Source organism: Callospermophilus lateralis, chromosome 3 (assembly GCF_048772815.1).
Source record: "Callospermophilus lateralis isolate mCalLat2 chromosome 3, mCalLat2.hap1, whole genome shotgun sequence".
Taxonomy (NCBI): domain Eukaryota; kingdom Metazoa; phylum Chordata; class Mammalia; order Rodentia; family Sciuridae; genus Callospermophilus; species Callospermophilus lateralis.
The window spans coordinates 121,916,353-121,939,867 of NC_135307.1; the positions used below are offsets into that span (position 1 = coordinate 121,916,353).

Here is a 23,515-nt window from a genome sequence, read left to right on the forward strand (position 1 = left end):
ACATATGAAAAACAATGAATGACATGAACTTTGTTTCACTGGAACAAAAGCTATGTATCCTGCTAAAGGAATCTACTAAATATATATAAACCTGGGAGATTCTGTTCCAGGACCAGTCACCTTCAGAAGAGCTATTAATACTGTGAGATTTTGTATTAGTCTAAAAAAAATTATAGGGAATATCATCCAGAAATTAACAACTCTGAATATCCATGGGATAATTGTGGATTAAAATATAAAAAAGTACACCAAAAGAGGCATTTAAATAAGCTTCACATGTAAGTTGTAGCAAAACATAATTTTTAAATTATGAACTTTCTTATATTCTTGAATAATTATGTGTTAATTCTTTCCCAAACATCTCCTTAACTAGAAAATTACTTTTGTGTCAAAATTACTGCAATGTTTAGTTCAATAAATGAAGGATAATATTTCTAAAAATTCCAGTGTTAAAAAATAACCTTAAAGAGCTGATGAAAGAGGAATGGATATTTGGAATATTTATTAATTATCAGTTAATATAAGATTTTTAAATTTTTTGAAATTATTTTGTTGCTGCTCTTCACAAATCACTGACAAGCCAGGATCATCACATGTACTTTTAATTCATAAAGGAATATTTTTGCTTCATGTTAAACTCGTCTCATTTTATTTGGTCTCTTTGTTCAAAACTTTAGGGATGTATTCCTTGGATTATTACTTCAGAAATGTTCTTTTTGCCTTGGAAAAAACACCTTTTTAAAGTAACTATAGTTGGATATTATTAAATTTCAAGTTCTATTTCACCTAATCTACTTTACCCAATCCCACCTTTTAATTTAGCATAGTTCCCTATTCAGATAAAACACTGCATGTGAATCATACAATATAGTGATGAAATTTTTGCATCACTTTGTGTTCTGCTCCAGTTTAATACACATGGAAGGTTGTTATGAACAGAAGAAAGATCTCTTTTATCCAAATGTTGGCATAATTAATTGCCATTTTACATTTAAGAATTGTTTTGTTTTGTTTCTGGCACCAGGAATCAAATCCAGAGCCTCATGCTCACTCAGGAAATTTAGTGAGATGCTGGGTGAGGAACTCAAGAATGTTCTACATCTGAAACAAGAAGGTCAAACTGTTTCCATCTTTGTTAGAAACTCCTTTGAAACTATGTGTGTTCCAACTTGGTTCTATATCAAAAAAGGTTCTCAACATATGTGCTGTTAAACATTTTTTTTCTCCTTTAATAGCCTTATTATCAAGTTAAATAGTTTATTTCTTCTGGATGGCCACAAATGCTTGCTGAAAGAGAATGTGTATATATTTGATACTGGATCCCAATTACATAGGTTGAATGCAAATAAAATACCTCATGCTACTTAATCAATTGTCTTTACTTGGACAATAACTACATGCTAAATGGGTCAATCTGCTCATGTGCCTTTAGTTTTGACTCTCCTCCAATGAATACACAATTATTTCTAATTGCTTTACAATTATTTATAATTTGAACATTGAAATGTTAAGGTATAACCAAGGAAGTGGCATTATTCTAATTTAAGAGAACATACAGTAATAGTTAAATTAAGTGAATAATTCAAGTGATAAAGGCACTGAAATTGATTTGAGCTATTGAAAGGTCATCCTGCCAATGGAACACTGCATCACATTCATTAACTGTTCTCTCTCTATTTGCTATTAAAATGTCTTGGGTGGGTGCAGGAGAGAGCCTATTTGTTAGAGAATTAAAAACAATTCAATGTATATACCTCTTATGTGAATGAGGTACCTGAATGTTATACATGCTCAATGCAAACTAACACAACAACAGTCACATTTACTATACAGAGCCAGATTTCAAGACAAGAATTTTTCTCATTTCCAGAGTAATCTTCTAATTAAGAACATCTGCTCTCCTGCAAAGACTAACCAGAAAGAGCCCATCTTTATTTACTCATTAAATCATGTTAAAATGTTTTAAAAGGAAAGAGTCGTCATGAAAGCTTCCAGGTTAATGGAAATGAAAATGAGATTCGTCTCATCAGAGAGAGATGATGCCCAGGCAACTACTGGGAGCATCAGGCTACAGAGGGCTGGGCCCCTGCTCTGCTGCTGAGCCAGGCTCCCCACTGTCCACTCAACCACCCATTAGTACACAGGCAACTCTCACATCAGGGATTGAGGGTCTCTTCTACTTCACATCCAATCAGGACCAGAGACCACCTCTGAGGCCTGTTCCTCAAGCCCCCCAACCCCTGGTTGCATCCTAGTCTGTTTTCATATTGGATTTGTTCATTTCCCCAAGATTGAAATTGAACTCTTTGAACACCTGTATAAGGACAATCCCCACGGAGACCGTTGTGAATCCACAGGCCATGCCCAAGAAGTCCACCAGACCCACGTTGCTCCACTCCCGGAAGAGGATGGCTGAAGCCAGCAGGACAAGTGTGGTAAACACCACATAGTAGATGGCCCCGAACACGGAGGAGTCGAAGCACTCCAGAGCCTTGTTGATGTACCTGAATTGGACGATGATGCTGCAGCCCAGCACAGCCAGGAGCACCAGGCACAAGCACAGGGCTCTCTGACTAGATGGGTTGTTGTGCAAGATGTCTTGGGCTGCCAGCCCAATGCCCTTGGTGGAAGGCACGGTGAAACTCCCCAGCAAGGAGCAGATGCTGATGTAGACCATGATGTTGGTGGGCCCATGGGCTGGGGCAATCCAAAAGATGAGCAGCAGCAACATGAGCAGCACGATGCACAGGTAGCCCACAAAGACTGCAAGACAGATGGCACACATTGACCTGGGCAGTCCCCCAGTCAGTTACTACCCAAGGAGACAAAGCTGAGGCAGTGCCTATGCTCCCACTAGCCACCCCTCTACTGTGGCAAGTGCACTTTCCTCATCATTATTTTTACCATTAAAACATTCATAGGGGCTGGGGATGTAGCTCAGCACTTGAGTGGCATGTAAAAGGCCCTAGGTTTGATGCCTGGCATGGTGCAGGGTTGGCTAGGTTTAGTATGCCTTGTACAGGTGTACCTGAGCATTTGCATATTGCAAAGTAGCATCCTGCTACTTCTCCTTTATATTCAGTTAAGGCATTATACTGATTGCTTTAAAATTATGTGTAATAGGAGGTTGTATTTTGCATGAATTTAATTCCCAAATTGTGAAGTTGTCCCTCACAGGGCTGGAAACTGCCTGAACATGCAAACTAGGCCAGATAGGCAGACAAATCAACAAGTGTGAACATGCAACCCAAAAGACAGGCATTGGGAGCTCTGCCCCTCATGGGTGAACTATGAAGACCTGCTCTTGGGGGCCCTACAAAGGGAGACTCTCCAGAGAAGGGATACTGGAAGGTCAGATGAAAGCTGCCTGGAAGTCTAATCTACAAATTAGGAAAGGCACAGTGAGGCTCATGCAAAAAGAAAATACTGCCCAACTTTGGGCAGGTCTAGGGGATGGAACCCTAACTTATTTACATGTTTGGAAGCATCTTAAAAATATGCAAGTGGGCAGGCACAGTGTCAGGAAAGCAGCAGGGCATAAACATGGAGAAGTCTGGGCAAGAGGGAATGCAAAGGGCTTTGATGCTGGAAAGGGCAAGTTCAGACAACATTTCAGATAGGTCCCAGGTATCAAGACAGCTGACATGGCAGGGGTGGTGGCCAAGGAGGAAGTGGTGCAGAGGGGCAGGAAGAAAAGGGGGACAGTAGCAAACTCAGTTGAGAGGACACGACTGAGCACATGAGCAGCCAGAGGGGATGCTGAACAACAAGCCTCAGCAGCTATGTGTGAGAACTGGACTATACAGAAATAAAAATGCATGGCCAGGAAAACCTGTTTTCGTGTGATCATCACCTCTTATTTTTTTAAGGTTAGAGCAGGCACCAGATGCCCTTCAGCCTTGTGACTCTTTCTTCACATCTGTGTTTCTCAAGCATTTATTTCATTATCACCCATATTAGGAACCACTTTACACCTTTCTCCCATTTGCTCACCACTATGAAATATCTGTATCATTGATTTATTATATAGCTGTTTATAACTGCATCTAAATCTGTACTTTATAAATTGAAAGAGTGATTTTTTCAACTCCAAACATCAGTTTTTGCTCTCTGAGGGTGATATTACCATCACTGAAAATGCATGCCTCACAATATTCACTCTTTATATTTATCTGTTTGGTTTTTTAGTGAATTAAACCCACGGTCTCACATACTAAGTACATGCTCTAACACTGATATTTTCTCTTTGGAAAACATTCCTCTACATTTCCCTCACTTCTACCCTCTTTGAATATGACAGAGCACATATCACTTATATAAAATATAAGTAAGTGATAATTTAAATTTCTTCTGAGGCAAAAATTCATCCTGTATTTTTACCTTTAGAAAAAAATATTAGAAAATCTATAAGGTAATAAGTGCCCAGAATAATACCATTTTATATTTTAGATTCTTTCACATTAAAAAGAAAAATTTTTTGCTATCATTGTATCTTCATACCTAATTTTTATTGTGACATATTATATATAATTTACAACTGTACATATAAATTCCAAACATGTAAATAAGTTAGGATCTGATATATTTTGGCATTATTCACATTTATCAAAAAGTCAGTAGCCATTGGGTATGTTCCTAAAATAAGTCCTTGAGAGCCCAGTGCTGTGGCAAAGCCTAAACTCACAACTACAAAGGAGGCTCAGGCAAGAGAATTCCAGGTTCAAATATAGTCTCAGCAACTGACCAATATCCTACCTCAAAATAAAAAAGGGCTGGGGATATAACTCAGTGGTAAAGCATCCTTTTACCACTGAATCCAATCCCTAGTACCACCACCACCACCACCACCAATAACAAAAGCCTTCAGGACACTCACATTTACTTCTGTAATCTTTCTCTGGTCTTTTCCTCCCTTCATCTTTGTACTTTTATATCTTATAGTATCAAAATATTATGGCTTTTATGGAAATAAATGAATATCACAATGGTAAGAGTCTCCACACTCCATAAGGAGACACAGACTTGGCTAATTTCACTATGGATCCCTTTTTCAATTTTTTTTAAATGTCTATTTTTTAGTTGTAGTTGGACACATGTATCAAAAAGTAAGGAGCCATTGGGTATGTTCTACAAATTAATAAAAAATAAATAAATAAAACAATATCTTTGTTTTATTTATTTATTTTTATGTGGTGCTGAGGATTGAACCCAGGGCCTCACACATGCTAGGTGAGTGCTTTACCGCTGAGCCACAACCCCAGCCCCCTTTTTCAATTTTCACAAATGTTTTTGTTGCTACCTTCATCACTTCTAATTGAAAGCTACAAAAGAGGGGCTCCCACATTTTGTGGCCTGGAGGCATCTGTGTGAAGGCAGTTTTGTGCCACCACCTGTCTAAAATTGTTGGTAAGCAGCACAAGACAGTCTACTGGAAGTAATTTAGAAGTAATCTGTACTTAAGGCAGGTGTGTTTATGTAATGTTTTTTATTTGACAAAAAATTAGAAATTATTATATGTCAGACACAAATATATGCACAAACAACTGGGGTCTCTGCTCTCAGTGCTGCACATCAGAGAGAAGCACTGAGTGGGGACAGAACAGAGTTGGCAGATGCTGGCTGCTGCCATTGGGACAACAGTTCAGGGAGGGGGCAAGACTAGCTGACCCACAGAAGGAACAATGCATGAAAAGAACCAGAAGAAACTGGATGGTACAGCTCCTAGCCCAGTCAGGGATCTGAGGGCAGGGGTGTGGAGGAGGGACAGTGGAGGAAGAGAGAGATACCCAGAGGTCAGAAGGAGCCACTCATGGCTCTAGAATGAGCCAAGCACCCAGGTTGCAGAGGAAGCCCTACAGGAATGAGGGCTGAGATAAGGCACTGGCTTGTCATTATGCTGAATGGGTCTACCAGGTGGTCTGGGAGTGACCTGTGCACACATACCATGGCCAGCTAGGCTCAGGGAGGCTGCACAGCTGTGACTGGCTTGTACACACAGCCAAGTGATACACATGTACATGAAGCACAAAGAATGCAAATCTGTGGACCAATTAGGGTGGATACAGGTTTGGCCTACACCACAGTAAGTTGCCAGACTGGAGCCATGGCTTAGGAAGTGTGAACTTCTTGGGCAAACACTCTTGCTCTTGGCTGCAAGGAAGGAGTTACCTGGATTCGTCAGCTTTTCCTCCAGCTCAGCCTGCGTAGTCACACTCTCAGACTTTGGGGAGTGGATAATCAGCACAACAGAACCTGCACAGCTCAGCAGACACCCCAACTTGCCCAGGATGTTGAGTTTTTCCTTCAGAAGATAAGAAGCTAAAATGGACCTTTGATTAAATAAAAGAAGTCATTACTGTTTAAATAAATCACATTATCCAACCTGTTTCTAGTAGGTGCAGATGCTTTTTATCTAGAAAACCCACACTTTTCTTTATAACCATATTTTTTATTTTTCATTTAGCTTGTTTTTGATTCAGATTTTGGGGATTGAAACCAGAGTCTTGCAAAGGCTAAGCACATGTTTTACCATTAAACTACATTGACTTCTAGTCCATCATTTAGTTTATAAAAAATAGGAAAAAAAAAGGAGCAATAATAAATCCCTACTTTAAGAAATTATTAAAGCTGTTATTTCAACAAAAATTGAATTTTCATGCATAGTCAGTATACAGTTAATGGCATCTTAAAGCTTACCATTATATATTAGAATCCCAGTAGATATAAAATATATCAGAATAGAAAAAGAAGTTTAATAAGTGGCCCAAAACAAAAAAAAATATTATTTCCTTATTTATAAAAGTAAACAATAGGAAAAAAAACAACCAAGTGGAAAAGTAGGTCACAAAATTGTCAAAATATACAAGTAATGTATGATTAAAAAAAAAACAACTTTTATTCACTGAAGTGAAAAATGCACATAACAGAAAAGAACTATAAAATTGCTAACAAGAATCACAATATTATAGGAGCATGGGTGATTATTTTTCTCTAATTCTTGAAATTTTAAAAACATGATATTACTTTTTTAAAAAAATGTTTTTAGGTAGAGGTGAACGCAATAACCTTTATTTTTATGTGGTGTTGAGGATGGAACCCAATGCCTCATGAGTGCTAGGTGAACACTCTACCGCTGAGCCACAACCCCAGCCCCATAGTACTCTTTTTTTTTTAATATTTATTTTTTAGTTTTAAGTGGACACAATGTCTTTATTTTACATTTATGTGGGGCTGAGGATAGAACTCAGTGCCTCAAGCATGCTAGGCTGAGCCACAACCCCAGCCCCCATATTACTCTTTTAAAGCAAAAAAAAAAAAAAAAGAGTATAAATTTGTGAAACATCTATAACCTTCAAGCCTATAATGTGTATCTTGTTTCTTATTTCTCTCTGAAGGAAAACCTGGGCTTTCAGTAAGTCACAGTACTTACTGGTCATTCTTACACTGCTGGTGACTAGGCTAAGACTCTTGGGGAACATGAGCATCCAAGCAAATGACACACCAGGTTCATGAATGCACTGGATTATTTTTTTTTTCATCAGTATTTTACAGATAAGGAAATAGGTTCAGAAAGGATCAGCACTGAATGTAAGGCCACAAAACTAATGGAAGGGTAGAAGAAATTTCTCTTATGCCCTCCAAGGTTCTCTGAAATGATCTGAAAATAGTTTAACAGCAAAAAAACATGTAAATTTATGGTTTGGATTTTAAATGTCCCCCAAAAGTCCACATATTGAAGGCTTGGTGCCCAGCCTGTGGTGCTCCGCCTAGTGGAAAGAAGTTAGGTCACTGAGGGCATGCTTTTGAAGGGGATATTGGGACTCTGGCCACCATAACGTGAGCAACTTCTTCTGCCCCATGCTTCCACCATGATGTACTGCCTTTCCACAGGCCCCCAAATAATGAAACCAGCCACTACAAACTAAAACCCCAGAGACTGTGAGCCAAAATAAACTCTTCCTCTTTTTTTTTAATTTTTAATATTTATTATTTTAGTTTTCGGCGGACACAACATCTTTGTTTGTATGTGGTGCTGAGGATCGAACCTGAGCCGCACGCATGCCAGGCAAGCACACTACCACTTGAACCACATCCCCAGCCCAAGAGTATTTTTTTTAAGAGAATTTTTTTTTTAATATTTATTTTTCAGTTCTTGGCGGACACAACATCTTTGTTTGTATGTGGTGCTGAGGATCGAACCTGGGCCAAACGCATGCCAGGCGAGCGCACTACTGCTTGAGCCACATCCCCAGCCCTAAACTCTTCCTCTTAAGGGGGTTATCTCAGGTATTTTATCACAGAAATGAAAAAGCTGACTAACATTAAGTGCATAAACAAAGAATCCACACAAATATGAAACTCAAAGAAATGACAGATGTTTGGAGCTAACCACCCTCTTCATAGAGGAGAGGGAAATGGGCAGAGGTGACTGGTGGCAATTTTGGAGGGGTAGTAAATAAATTTTAGAGTAAATGAATAAGCCTAAAGAACAGACAATGGCTTGGCAGAGGTAGCAAAGTTATAGGAAGTTGAGGGATAGAACTTCACTGCAAATACAAGTTGTCTAATGTAGATAAAGTCACTCAGATAATCTCTTCAGCAGCCCTTAGAAGAATAGATGAAAAATGTGTCTGGGCTTGGTGACAACTTTCAGACTCTCCTCTCCTCTTCTCCAGTGCTCATGTCTTCTGGATATCTGATGAGATACCTGGAGAAGGGGTTTAAGACAATTGCATTTTCTTTTCCAAAAAAAAGTCCTCTGTCAGATAAGTGAACTTCTGAGAAAGCATCTCCCTGTTCTCTGGGAAAGAAAGAGGATGAACCGGGACTGAGAGACTAAGGGGCGGGATGGCAATTGTGGGGAATCGAAGAGTGAGATCTTAGGTCTGAGACTATTTCTCCAGCTCAGCATGCCCAAGTATTCACACTTTAGGGTATCATTTTCTGAGCCCCAGCACCAAGATGTGAAATCATGGTAACAACACACTCGTAGGGACAAAGCTCCCATCTTCTGCCTTATACCACCTGTGCTCCTGTCCCTAGAGAGCTCTGTCCTGAAGTAACCCCAAGAGTGCAACTGGGGAAGTAAGCAACATCACTGAAAAAAAAAAAAAAAAGAAAAAAGAAAGACTTGAGAATACGTGACTAGATGTTACACTGAGTGGCCCATGCAGCTGCCCAGAAAAATAGAAACTAGAGCAGTGTGAGGGTCACAGAGTAAGAACCCAGCCTGGAACTGGCCTGGAGGATGGGCAGACCAGGACAGTGGGGAGAAGAAAGAAGGGAGGCAGGCTGAGTCCGGACCAAACCATCTTATTCCATTGACTTTCTTGATGGCATCCTCCGAAGCACAAAGGTTTTTAATTCTGATGACATTCAATTTATCTTTCTTTTGTTCCTCATGCTTTTGTGCACAAAGATTTAAACTAATTTCTTCTAAGTGTTTTATAGTTTTATCTCTTACATTTAGATCTTTGATCCATTTTCAGTTAATTTTTGTATAGTGAGTTAGGAGTACAACTACTCATTTGCATGTGGATATCCGATGACTCAGTACCATTTGTTTAAAAGATTATTCTTTCCTCACCGCACCCCTAGCAAAAATCAACTGACTAGAAATGTGAGGGTATACTTCTGGAATACACCCTATTCTATTAATTTACATGCTACCCTTATCCCAGCATCAGTTTTTGATTACTACAGTTTTGTAGAAAGTTTTGAAGTTTTTAAATTCATCAAATAATGTATAGTCAGTCTTCAGAGTATGAGTTTTACAATTCTTTAAAAATTGTTTTTGTTGTAGATGGACACAAAATGTTTATTTATTTATTTTTATGTGGTGCTGAGAATCGAACCCAGTGCCTCACATGTGTTAGGCAAGCACTCTACCACTGAGCTAAAACCCCAGTTTTGCAATTCTTTTGTTAATTTGTTCTTATTTAATGAATTTTGGTGCTACTGTATATGGAACTATTTCCTTAATTTCATTTTAGACACACTCAGTACTACTACTATATACAAATAGGACTGATTTCTACTTCTTAATCTGATTAATACATTAATCTTGTATCCAGCACCCTTTCCAAACTTACATTACTTCTAACAGTTTCTTAGTAGATTCCTTAGGATTCTCTATATACAAGAGCATGTCCTCTATCAATAGAGTCAGTTTACAGAGACAGTTTAATGTCTTTCTTTCCAATCTGGATGCCTTTTAATTCACCTATTTGCCTAATTGCTTTGTTTCTAACATGCAGTATGATGCTGAGCAGAGGTTGTAAAAGTCGACAGTTTGTCTTGTTTTTGTCTTAAGGAGAAAGTATCCAGTGTTTCCATTAAGAATGCATTCATGGGACAAATGGCACTTGGTCATGGTGTGAAATTGTTTTCATATATTATTGGATCCAATTGGTTAGTATTTTGTTGAAGTCCTCTCCATCCATATTCCTAAAATAAATGGTTTAATAGTTTTCTTATGATATCTTTGGCTTTGTTACTAGGAAAATAGTGGATTCTGTGTGAGATGGGAAGGTTCTCTCCTCTTATATTTTTAGAAGGATTTGTAAGGAGTTGGTATTCTTTTTCGTTCGTATTCTTTTTCTTCTTCTCCTCCTTATTCTGTAGTGTGTATCAAATTCAGAGTCTCCCACATACCTAGGCAATCAACCACTCTCTGTCACTGAGTTATATCACCAACCCAAGAACTGATATTCTTTAAATGTCTGATAGAATACTCCAGTGAAACCGTCTCTGCCTTGACTTTTTTGTTGCAAGTTTTTTCCATTACTAGTCCTATTTACATGTTATTATTCAGATTTTCTACTTCTTCTTAAAACAGAATAGTTTGTCTTTTTCTAGGAATGTGTCCATTTAAGTTATCTAATGTGTTGGCATAAAATTTGTCATGTTTGCATATAATCTGGTAGAAATGTCCTATACTTCAGTTTTGATTTTCTTTGGGGGCGCAGGAGTGGTGGTACTGGGGATTTAACTCAGCACTTAACCACTCAGCCACATCCCCAGCTCTTTTTATTATTATTTTTATTTGTTCTTTTTACTTATACACGACAATAGAATGTACCAAAATACACACAAAATACATACATACATGGAGTAAAATTTCCCATTTTTGTGGCCATACATGATATGGAGAGTTACACTGGTTGTGTAATCATATATAGGTTTTGCTGCCTATATTTGGAATTCTGTTTTTAGGTATATATTTCTTTACAACTGTTGTTATTTTCCAGATGCACTATCTTTTTTTTTGAGAGAGAGAGAGAGAGAGAGAGAGAGAGAGAGAGAGAGAGAGAGAATTTTAATATTTATTTTTTGGCAGACACAACATTTTTGTATGTGGTGCTGAGGATCGAACCCGGGCCGCACACATGCCAGGCAAGCACGCTACCGCTTGAGCCACATCCCCAGCCCTGCACTGACTATCTTGTTACTATAAAATACCCCTTTTATCTTTAGTAAAAATTTTTATTTTACAGTCTATATTGTCTGCTATATAGCCTTTCCAACTTTCTTACAGTTACTGTTAGAATAATCTTCATTTTTCCTTCTTTTTTTTTCCTTTTTTTATTTGTTCTTTTTAAGTTTTACATGTCAGCAGAATATATTTTGACATATTTATACAAACATGGAGTACATCTTATTCTAATTAGGATCCCATGGTGGTTATACATGAATGTAGAAATTCACTGTGGCATATTCATATATGTAAATGGGAAAGTTATGTCAGATTCATTCCACTATCTTTCCTGTTCCTATCTCTGCTCCCTTCCCTTCATTTTCTTTGTCTAATGCACTAAACTTCTATTATTCTCCCCATTTGTTGTGTGTCAGCATCCATATATCAGAGAGAACATTCGACCTTTGGTTTTCTGGGATTGGCTTATCTTACTTTGCATGATAGACTTCAGGTCCACCCATTTACCAGCAACTGTCATTAAGTCATTCTTTTTCCCCCTTCATTTTATTTCAACCTGCTTGTATAGTTGAATCTCAAGTACATGTCCTGCCAATGTCAAACAGGAAGTACTTGTTCTGTGATTTTTATCCAACCTGATAGTGTCTGCCTTTGGACTGTTTAATAGGCTGTTTAATTTTTATTGAAACAGTAAGATTTATATATGCCTCATGTCCCTTTGTGGCTTGGGGGGTGATTATTAGGGATTGAGATCAATGATGCTTTACCACTGAGCTACTTAGTCCTTTTAATTTTAATTTTTTCTTTTTAGACAAGGTCTTATTAAGTTGCCCAGGTCGTCCGCAAACGTGTGATACTCCCGATTCAGCCCTCTGAGTAGCTGGGATTATAGGTGTGTGCCACTGCCCATCCTTTCTGTCTTTTTTGCTCCCCGTTTATTATTTCCTTTTGCATTACATGAATTATTTTCAGTGTAACATTTTAATTCCTTTAAGAATATTTTTGTTACATTCAAATTTTTTTCTAGTGCTTTCTCTTAGTGCTTAACAGAATAAATTGATCCTAATGTAACCCAGTGAGATATAATGCTACTCCTATGTAGCTCTGTTTTCTCTTCCTCTTTTTTTCTGTATGTTTGTGAGTACGTATATCTAAAACCAAATAATATATTATAATCATTACCTTGCTTATTAAAGAAGCTAAGAAGAGAAAAAAACCAAGTACATATTTATGGAAGTCACTGTATTTACTTATTTATTTACCAGACACTCTGACGTTCTTATTATCTTTCAAACATCTACTAAATTGTCAGGTATTTATTTTTTTTTATCTGGGAGCTTAAATACATTCTAATGAAAATAAAGTTTAATATTAGTGGAATAAATTATTTTCCTAAACGTATGAAAATACGTTTGTAAATTGACAGTGTGTAAATTGACAGTTTCTGTCCAATTTACTGTGTGTAAATTGACAGTTCCTGTCCTTCACCATTTCATCTATTGAGATTTTCGTATTATTCTGTGAAAATTTTTTTTTAATATTTATTTTTTAGTTGTAGTTGGGCACAACTACAGCATGGTGCTGAGGATTGAATCCAGGGCTTCACACATGCTAAGCAATCGCTTTACCGCTGAGCCACAACCCCAGCCCTCTGTGAAAATTCTTCATATCTGGGCTGGGGATGTGGCTCAAGCGGTATCGCGCTAACCTGGCATGTGTTTGGCCCGGGTTCAATCCTCAGCACCACATACAAAGATGCTGTGTCTGCCGAAAACTAAAAAATAAATATTAAAAAAATTCTCTCTCTCTCTAAAAAAAAAAAAAAGAAAAGAAAATTCTTCATATCCTAGTTTTAACCATTGTCATATTGGATGGAAATGTTTTCCCCAGTCTACTTATTTTTTCCTTGTAGAAAATTAACTTTTTAATTTTCATTAATTTCAACTTTAGAAACTTGTTATACTTCAAAGATCTGAAGGAAATTCTATTTTTTTCATGTCACTAACATGTGTCTAAGCTATACATAGTCTATAAAGTCTGGAAACATAGCTAAACATTTTCTTCTTTTTTGTAGAATGAGCCTCTGCATTATTTCCTCTGGATGTGTTAGAGATGTAGGTTGTTCAGAGACATAAACCTTCTGTAGCTGTGTGCCACAGCTTAGGCAGGGAGTGGTGGAAATAACACTTAATGCAGCTCTCCACAGCACACTGACCTCTGTGCTGTTGATAAAGGACAATGTATTTGAATATTTCATGTAATGTCACATATATCATACACAGAAATGTAGTATCAACACACCATTTAATATTATAATTGTCTCTATTTCCAAACTTGATAGCTATTCTGTATTTTAACTCACATAATCACATTTTGATTTTGCCATGATTAGATTTAAATTGACGTTCCTAAGAATTTGCTTACCAGATTTCCCAATACTGTTTATTAAAGAGAAATAAAAGGAACTGGGGTTGTAGCTCAGTGGCAGAATGCTTGTCTGGTATGTGAAAGGTGTTGGGTTCAAACCTAGCACTGTTATTAAAAAAAAAAAAAAAAAGTTGATTTTTTTTTTAATACTAGAGACATGAAAGCTCAATGCAGCTCCTGATCCTAGACTGGATTTTGTATTAGAAAGAAAAAATACTGACATAAAGGAAAACATTATAAAATACCAGTATATTAAAGTCAGTTGACAAAAATTGAAATTGGGGCTGGGAATGTAGCTCAATGGTAGAGTGCTTGCCCAGTGAGGCACTGAGTTTGATTCTCAGTACTGCATATAAATAGGTGAATAAAATAAAGGCCTATCAACAACTAAAATTATATATATATAAACATATATATATATAATTTTAACTAAAATTTTATTTATATATATATATATATATTTTTTTTTTTAAAGATGTATGAATTGTAACAAGACTAAATGTATCAAAACTGGGTCAGGCACCATGGTACATGTCTGTAATCCAGTTACTTGAAGGCTAAGGCAGGACAATTGCAAGTTTAAGGCCAGCCTCAGCAACTTAGTGACTCAAAATAAAAAAAATAAAAGCACCCTGGGTTCAATTCATAGTACCAAAAAAAAAATTGAAATTAATGCTGACTTGTGGTTATGCAGAAAATTTCTTTAGTTTTTGGAAGTACATAATAATCATGATGCATTATTACTTAATCTCAGGGGCTGGAAATGTAAGTTCATGGAAGAGTGCTTGCCCAGCATATGTGAAGCCCTGGGTTCTATTCCCACCTTCGTAAAAAAAATAAAAACAAACCTTACCTTCAAATGGATTTATAAACAACCCCAGAACATGAAAAACAAAATAAATCCCACATACATAGAGAATAGTGGTTTTTAACTAAGGATGAATTGCTGATGTTCAGAGACATTTTGGGGAGGGTGTGAATGCTACTGGCATCTGGTAGGTGGAGAAAGGGATGCTGCCAGACACCCTACAATGCACAGGATGTACACCCACCCCCATGATAGAGAAATACCTGGCCTCAGATGTCAATAGTACCAAAGCAAGAAACTCTAATATAAAGAAAGTAACTAGGGCTGGGGATGTGGCTCAAGCGGTAGCGCGCTCACTTGGCATGCGTGCGGCCCGGGTTCGATCCTCAGCACCACATACAGACAAAGATGTTGTGTCCGCCAAATACTAAAAAATAAATATTAAAATTCTCTCTCCCTCTCTCTCCTATCTCTCACTCTTTCTTTAAAAAAAAAAAAGAAAAGAAAGTAACTAATAGAACAAGAGGGGTAAAACGTCACTAACAAGTGTCTAAGCAAAGTGATATGAGTGTTCAGATTTTTCTTAAACTTGCACCTTTTTTCTTAATTTCCAAATAAGAAGTGTTTTAAAAACCCACTTTTTAAAATGTTTTGATATTTACTTTATCATTCATTAAATCGTTACAGGAAAAATGGACATATTTTGGGGTTCTTCATTCTATTCTCTGATAACTTATTTTCTCCTAGTGCCATATTCTTTTCATTTCTGGTCTATGTAATACAAGCAACTCATCCCAATATCAAAAGAACGTCTTATAAAATATCTATACATGTATACATACATATATGTGCACTTATATTTTTGTGATTTTTTTTTTCCAAATTAATTTTAACTTTTTTCTTTAAAAAAAAAAAAAGTAGTAGTTCAGGGCTAAGGATGTAATGTAACACAGTGGTAGAGCACTTGCCTAGCATGCACAAAGCCCTTCTTGGAAAGGGTGGGAAAAAAGGAAATTGGAATCCTGAGTTGGCAGTCTTTTATCCAAAATGGCATGTCCCACATTTCTTTGGGTGAATAACATCCTCTGCAGACTTGGAGCAGTGAGCATTTCTGGTTAAGTAACTCAACTATCAAAGTGCATAAGAACAGTTCTTAGGAAATTTCCTAGGCAAGGCATTTTAATATGTGCACATCAATTGTGCCACATAAAAGATAATGGGGTTAGCTTGATTATCTTCCAGGGGAATGAACTGAGGAAGCTGGAGGAGTGACTCTAGATGTGAGCACCACTCTGGCCCTCCCAGCTTTTCAGAGTCATCCAAAAAATAAAGTGATGCTAAGCCACGCAGGGATCGAACACATCTGGATAAGAACAATGTGCTACAAACATAGTTCCAAAGCTTCACATGTGAAAAACATGGTTTTTTTGTGATTTTTAAACCACAGAACTTTAAGCCTCAGTGAATTTAAAGTGAAACATAAACATATCCATCATAGATGCCCTTCTCTGCCAAGGATTTGGGGGTCTGTCTGGAATATAGCTGAAAACCAATGAATCTATGAGTTATAAACTTTTATTTCTCTTCTACCCTATTTCTCTTTATTAATGATTTATTTGAAAGTAAAGCAGAATGTAAATACGTTCACAAAGATATGTGTTGAGCTATAAAATAAATGTCACATAAAAATAATTTTTGTAGTCAGCCAAGTGCTACAGTATGGATAAGGTTTGTCCCTGCTAAGACTGATGTTGATATTTGATTCACAATGCAACATTATTGAGAGCTGGTGGCCTGTAAGAGGTGATCAGTCATTGAGAGGGACAGTGCAGCTCTGACAGGTTTGGATTAGTTATCACTAGAATGGGTTGTTTTAATGTGAGGTTGTTCCTGGTGTTTGGCCTCCTTCACTTTCTGCCACAAACTCAAGTAACATGGGGCACTTGCCTGAACCTGGACTTTCCACTACCATGAACCAAAATAAAATCTCTTTTACTTAAAAATTACCCAGTCTCAGGAATTCCATTTGTGATATTTGACAACTGGAAGCCTTCAACTCCTCTCCTTTTCCCTACTTCTGGGATATATGGTAAGAAAGCCTGTTCACATTCTCTGTCCCTGGATTCCCTGAACCTTTGGTGTGGGCAGATATTTCAAACCATGAAAGACTCAGCTTCAGTGTGCAAACCTTCAAAAGCACACGCCTAGAGGAAAAACCCAAAGCACTTTCAATTTTTTTTTTTTTTTTTTTTTTTTTGGTACTAGGCATTGAACTCAGTGGCACTCTACCACTGAGCCATATCCCCAGTCCTATTTTGTATTCTCACTGAGTTGCTTAATGCCCCGTAGTTACTGAGACTGGCTTCGATTCTCAGCCTTCCGCCTCAGGCTCCCGAGCCAGTGGGATTACAGGCGTGCACCACTACACCCGGCAGCACCCTTCAAACTCTTGTTTTCACACAGAACCAAATGAGAGCCCCTTTTGTGGGGTGGGGAGTGGGGAATCCTTTGCTACTTACTGTGTGAATCATAAACCTTATTTTATGTACATTGGTACCCATGAGTAATTTGTCCCAACCTATATAATTTCATAGAATAATGTGGAGCACTGTCCAGAGTCCAGCAAAGGATGCTAAACATCCAAATAAAACACCATTGACACATTTTGCTTCGTGCTTTCTCAGAATAACTTGCCAGGGTGTTAAGGAAGACTCTGATTTCTAAGAGATTTTCCAGGGCAAAGTACTTGAGAGTGAATAGCACCAGATTCACTGGTAACCTTGAATAAGTTGGAATTTGAAGTACACTAAAGTAAATTCTAAGAGAAGGGTTAATAATATACAGAACTACATTTGAAGGAATAAAATTAAATGATATAGAGTGGAATTTGAAGCCCTATCTTTACTTAGAATTTTCCTTTCTTTAAAAAAAACAGAAACACATAGAATGGAAAGTTTTTTAACATAATCTAAACTACACATCCAATATCAAAACACAGAATCTCAGCTCTCACCCGAATGGCACTCCAAGCGCACCTAGGGGAGTCACCAGGACCGTGGGGACTGCCGTGTAAGCCAGGAAGTTTCCAATCTGGCCAACAGCCACTGTCAAGAGAATCACAAGGACACTACTTGCAATTACAGAGCTCACTTTTAGCACTGATCACAGAGTTGAATTTTGCAAGGCCTTGCTCTGAAAGGGCTACTTCTTTTCCACTGCTTGTGAGGAAGCAAACCTGGGTGTCACTTATGTTTCAGGGTCATGAGAACACAGAGCAGATCCTGCAGCTTCACTGATGTAGTTAGCCAGGAAGAAGTTCCAGCCCTTTAGGGAAACAGCCAATGTAACTGGCAGTAACTGGCAATAAGTGCAATACCGAGTACGTTTCTACTTCCTTAACACATCCTTGTAGGTTTTTAAAAAAATTTATATAATTTTAAAACACTACTTTTAATATAATCATTTAAAAATCTTATTTTTAAAATTCATTTTTTAACTGAAACACACAAATTGTATATACTGATGAGGTACCATGTGATGCTCTGACACATATATACAGTGTGTAATGTTTAAATTAAATATATCTATTTACTTGAACATACAACATTTCTTTATGGTATAAACACACTAGAAATCCCTTCTTCTAGCTTTTTAAAAATATGCAATGTTATCACTACCTACAGTCACTCTACTGTACACTACTGTGCAATAGAAAACCAGACCATCTTATTCCTATCTAACTGTATCTTAGTATTCATTGATCAGCCTCTTCCCAAGTTGGGTAGACCTTCCATGTGTCTTCAAGTGGCCTGAGACCCCCTCTAGAGAAGGCAGCTGGCCATAGGGCTGAGTTATTGGGCCACCAAGTAAAAACACTGCTGTCTGCACAGGACTGCCCCAGGGGCTCCATCCAAAGAGAGTCTGAGGGAGAGTCCTTCAACCTGAGAGTACTTAAAGGGAAGTTCTTTAATGAATAGTGTCAGCCTTGGCAAGTAATGTCTTGCTCAAAAGATAATATATAACAAGTAAACCACATGATATTTCTGAAACCTCTAATACAATTGTCCTTTACATTCTTACAGTTCTGAACACTGATTTTATTATTTATTTTTATATTATAGCACATGACCTCTGATCTGGTCTCTGAGTTGAGTCAAGAAATGCTCCTTCTTAAATCAAAAGTGTCGAGCAAAATGAGGCAGCTTAACACATGGAATTCCACCAAAAGCCATCAGACCGGCTATGGATGAGCAAGCAGGCCCAGGGCAGGTTCACCCGGACTGGATTCAGGAATAAGCATGGGCAGCAGGAGCCTCTGCTGTCTCCTTCCTGGTGGTCATTCTGTCCCTGGATTCCCTGAATCTTTGGTGTGGGCAGATATGAACTCCCTTCCAAAAAAGAAAAGGACAAAGGGGGTAAGGCCAGTGACTCTCAGGAGGGAGTGGGTGGCATCATGGATATTGAAAGCCTAGGAAGAGGAAGAGTGGCACCCTTCTCCAAAAGACAGAGCCAAACTCATCTGCTGGCTCCAGCCCTGCCCAGATGAATGACTGACCTTCAGAGAGAAACAAAAAGACCAGACTTCACCACCAGGGCAACTTACTTGCAATTGTGCCGGCCCACCACACGATGTCTGTTAAATAAGAGGTACCTACAGAAGAATGAGAAAAATGTCATGTAAGTAGGTTTGTAAGATACATATGTCAGGGGCCGGGATTGTGGCTCAGCGATAGAGTGCTTGCCTAGCATGCATGAGGCACTGAGTTTGACCCCCAGCACCACATAAAACAAATAAAATAAAGGTAGTGCCCATCTACAATTAAAAAAAAAAAAAAAGAAGAAAAGGAAATACATATGTCAGTAAGCAGGAGGTTTATAAGCAACTAACTTAAAAGAGAAATCATCATGTGAAAACTAAAATTGAAAAGAATAATGAATGTCATGCTGTTTATTCACCCTATAAATAATCTTTAGTCTATAAATAGCAAGATGACAAACCACTAAATATAGCAAAGATATTTTTTGCAACCAACACAGGCTGACCTAAGAAAACAGATGAAAGCTTTATAAATTAGTTTTCTTGGCTCAGCAAGCCACTACAGAGACACAAGTATTCTTTGGAATGGAGTTTTACATCACTCCCAAATGACACAGTCTTTAAAGTCCAACTCTCTCATGCATTTACTGTAACCCATTTATATGATAATTTTACTATTATAGGGTTCAATGACTTCCTCCTTAAAGTGGTTACTCAATTTTCCTGATTTAGAATCCTTCTGATATAGCTCTTTTTCAACCACTTGGGCACCAGATCCTTCTAGCCACTCAGTGTGTTGACACTTTACATCATTATTCCCTTGTATTCTCTTGTCATCCTCACATATCCCCAAGCAGGGCAGGCAGAGGTGAGGACAGTCTGGCCTCCCCACCACATTCATTGGATCTTGTCTTATTCCTTGGGACAGGCACTTAGTGAGAGGGCCTCCCAACCTTTGGGACCCATTGTCCTTCGTTAGATGACACAATGTTCCTATTCTGATTGCTTTTCCTGATTAAAATTCCTAATTATAACTGGATTCTTTTTTTTCTAACCGGGACTTTTAAATTCTCAATAGTAACCACAAGAATCTGGAATAAGAAACAGAGAAAGCCTGCTTGCTTAATATGCGGGCAGAGCTACAAGTATTACAATAAGTACTTAAAAAGCAAAACAGGGTCATTAAGTAATGTTTGAACTGGATGAGGTGGTATGTTCCTGTAGTACTAAGACAGGACAGTTTGAGTTCTGGAGTTCAAGGCCATCCTAAACAACACAGAAAGACCCTAAGCAACTTAGCAAGACCCTGTCTCAAAATAAAAAATTAAAAGAGCTGGGGACATAGCTCAGTGGTTAGGTACCTCTGGGTTCAATTCCTAGTACCAAAAAACAAACAATGATAATGATAATGACAAATAAAGACTGAATAGGAGGAATATCACCATCTGACAGCATCACAATAAAAACTGATTCAGGAAAGAATCAGTGGATACTAAAAAAAGCCGATGAAAGCATCTGTTTTCTTAGGTCAGCCTGTGTTGGTTGCAAAAAATATCTTTGCTATATTTTTATCTTGTTTGTTTCAGAACAAGATTGTCAATGAATCACCTCCATAGGTCCTTTATATTTTTATTAATTAATCACAAAAAGAAAAAGTTATTTTGATGCTAGAAAAGTCTGACAGACATCAACTTATTAACCAAATGGTCACAGTTAACAACAAGATGCCCCCCCAAAAGATCGTGTGTGAGGGCTGGGGCTGTGGCTTAGTGGTAGATGCTTGCCTAGCATGTGTGAGGCACTGGGTTTGATCTTCAGCACAACATAAAAATAAATAAATAAAGGTACTGTGTCCATCTACAACTGAAAAAAAAAAAATTTTAAAGAAAAGCTCATGTGTGACCCAACAGATGTTTGAGGTCAGAAACCATACATGCACTAAGTGTTTGCCTTGCAAAACAAAGACCCCCTTAAATATATATATTTTTGGTTCAAATGACCAAAACCCCTGTTAATAAAAGAATCATAATCTTAAAAAAAAAAAAAAAAGAAAAGCTCATGTGTGTGAGACAATGCAAGAAAGTTTAGAGGTAAAATGACTGGGTTATGAGAATCTTAATACAATCAGTGAATTAATTCCCTGATAGAAATGAACTGGGTGATAACTATTGGCAGGAAGGGTATGGCTGGAGGAGGCAGGTCCCTGGGGGTGCCCCTTTGGGGTTTATATTTTGTCCTTGTTGAGCAGAGCTCGATCACTCTCTGCTTCCTGGTGCCATGTCTGAGCTGCTTTCCTCCACCACATCGTTCTGCCATGATGTTCTGCCTCATCTCAGGCCCCAAGGAATAGAGTTGGCCATCTTTGGATTGAGACCTCTGAAACTGTGAGCCCCCAAATAAATTTTTCCTCCTTAAAACTGTTCTCATCAGTCCTTTGGTCATAGCAGTGAACGAGCTGACTAAAACAACCAGCGATGGGATTTCGACAAGTGCCTCTTGAGTGGGTGCATTGAGAAGAACCTAACAGAACATCCACCACACTCCTGCCAAAGGCACAGCCTGAAACCAATCACAAGGAAACATCAGACAAACCTCAACTGTTTCACAGCTGTCCTTCATCCTTCAAAAACAGCAAGGTCATGAAGAAAAAGAAAGGCTGAAGAACCATCACAGGTTAAAACAAACAGAAGATCCAAGGTAACTAAACGCAACAGCTGAGGCAAGACTTCGGGAATAGGTTGCCATCAAGGACAGAACTGGGGTACTGGCAAAATCTGAACATGGACTACTGTAGATAAAGGATTAATGAAACTCCTCTCTTTCTATATGAGAATTTGACTTACAGTTCATGTTCTGGCTCCAAAACGTCAATAGCCATGTCGCCAGGCAATGGGCATATATGGCAAAAAATGACCTCTGATGGGCAGACAGCACCTGGAATAGAGGCCCGTGAACCTGTGGTGTCCATTCCATTGCTTGTGCCCCCACAGCCATGACTACTATGCCGTCTGGAGCTCCCTCTGTGACTGTTACACGGGGTGCATGAGGCTTCTAAGTAGGACAGCTGAGCCACCTGCAGGCTGCAGCTGTGTATCCAGGCCCTGAGCCATGCTCTGCCTCTGCTGCCAGGCTCCAGCTGAAGAAGAGGCCTGACAGACTGGGGCTCCTGTCTTGGGCCCTTGTGAGTGTGTAGGATGCAAATGTGCCTCAGGATGTCCTATGACTCAAAAGTTTAGCAAAGCCTTCATGATAAACACTGCAGAACAGTTATCAGCCATCAGTACATAATCAACATTTTTTTTTCATTCCTAATGTTTATTTCTTGAGTATGCTAACCACACAGTGGCTATTTACACCCCCCAAATGCATGCTGAATAGTGACAGGTCTTGAGAACCACTCCAGAATACTAGTATAAAAGCCTGGTACACCAGTTTCCCCATAAAACCCCATCATTAATAAATAAAGTGATTAGAGTCTCTGGAAATTGTCCTAAGGGCATACAGCATATATCTTTTTATCGATTCCTGACTTTAGACTTTGAGTCTTCCTTTTGGCTTGGTCAGTCTAGTTGGCACTACGGAGGGTGGTGGAACCCTTAAGAGGTGTGGCCAAGTGAGAAAAGTCTTAAGTCACTGCTGGCCTGCCCTTGAAGGGGACTGGTGTATGCTGGTCTCTTCCTCTCTCTTCTTTTTCTTGCTCCCTTGCCACCAAGAGGCTAGCAGCTTGCTCTACCACATCCTCCCACTATTACATACCATCTCACCATAGGACCAAAGCAAGAGGGCCAACTGACCATGGATGGAAACCTCCACAGCTGTGAATGAAAATAAACCTTTCCTCTTTTTTAAATTGATCATTTTAAGAATTTTGTTACAACAACAGAATGCTGACTAACAAAACATTTAATTTGTATAATTTCAATTAATTGATGTCGGTTCTATGGCCTTGTATATGATCTTTCAGAGAATATTCTATGTCCAGTTGAGAAGGTGCATCTTGCTGTTATCAGATAAAGTGTTTTACAGAAGTCTGTTAGGTCTAGTTGGCTTATAGAGCTCCTCTATTTCTTTATTGATCTAATAAAGGATAGCAATTTTACTATCCTTTATTGAAAGAAGGGCATGAAGGTTCCCAACTATTATTGTTCAACTGCCTATTACTCTCTTCATGTCAGTTTTTGCTTTATGTATTAGGGGGCTCTATTGTTAGCTGCACGTGTGGTGTGTGTGTGTGTGTGTGTGTGTGTGTGTGTGTGTGTGTGGTGCTGGAGATTGAATGCAGAGCCTCAGCAAGCACTCTACCATTAAC

General features: G+C 38.3%; 1 protein-coding gene across 1 annotated transcript in view; it reads right to left on the minus strand.

Moving 5' to 3' along the window:
- Nucleotides 1-373: 373 nt before the first annotated feature.
- Nucleotides 374-23,515, minus strand: part of Nipa1 (NIPA magnesium transporter 1) — a 37,692-nt gene continuing 14,550 nt past the window's right edge. Inside the window, exons 2-5 of the mRNA XM_076851264.2 lie at nt 19,273-19,320; nt 17,683-17,773; nt 6,169-6,329; nt 374-2,763 (exon numbers count right to left, since the gene is read on the minus strand). Of these exons, the coding sequence (XP_076707379.1) occupies nt 2,252-2,763; nt 6,169-6,329; nt 17,683-17,773; nt 19,273-19,320 (812 nt within the window). The 3' untranslated portion in view covers nt 374-2,251. The remainder of the gene's footprint in view (nt 2,764-6,168; nt 6,330-17,682; nt 17,774-19,272; nt 19,321-23,515) is intronic.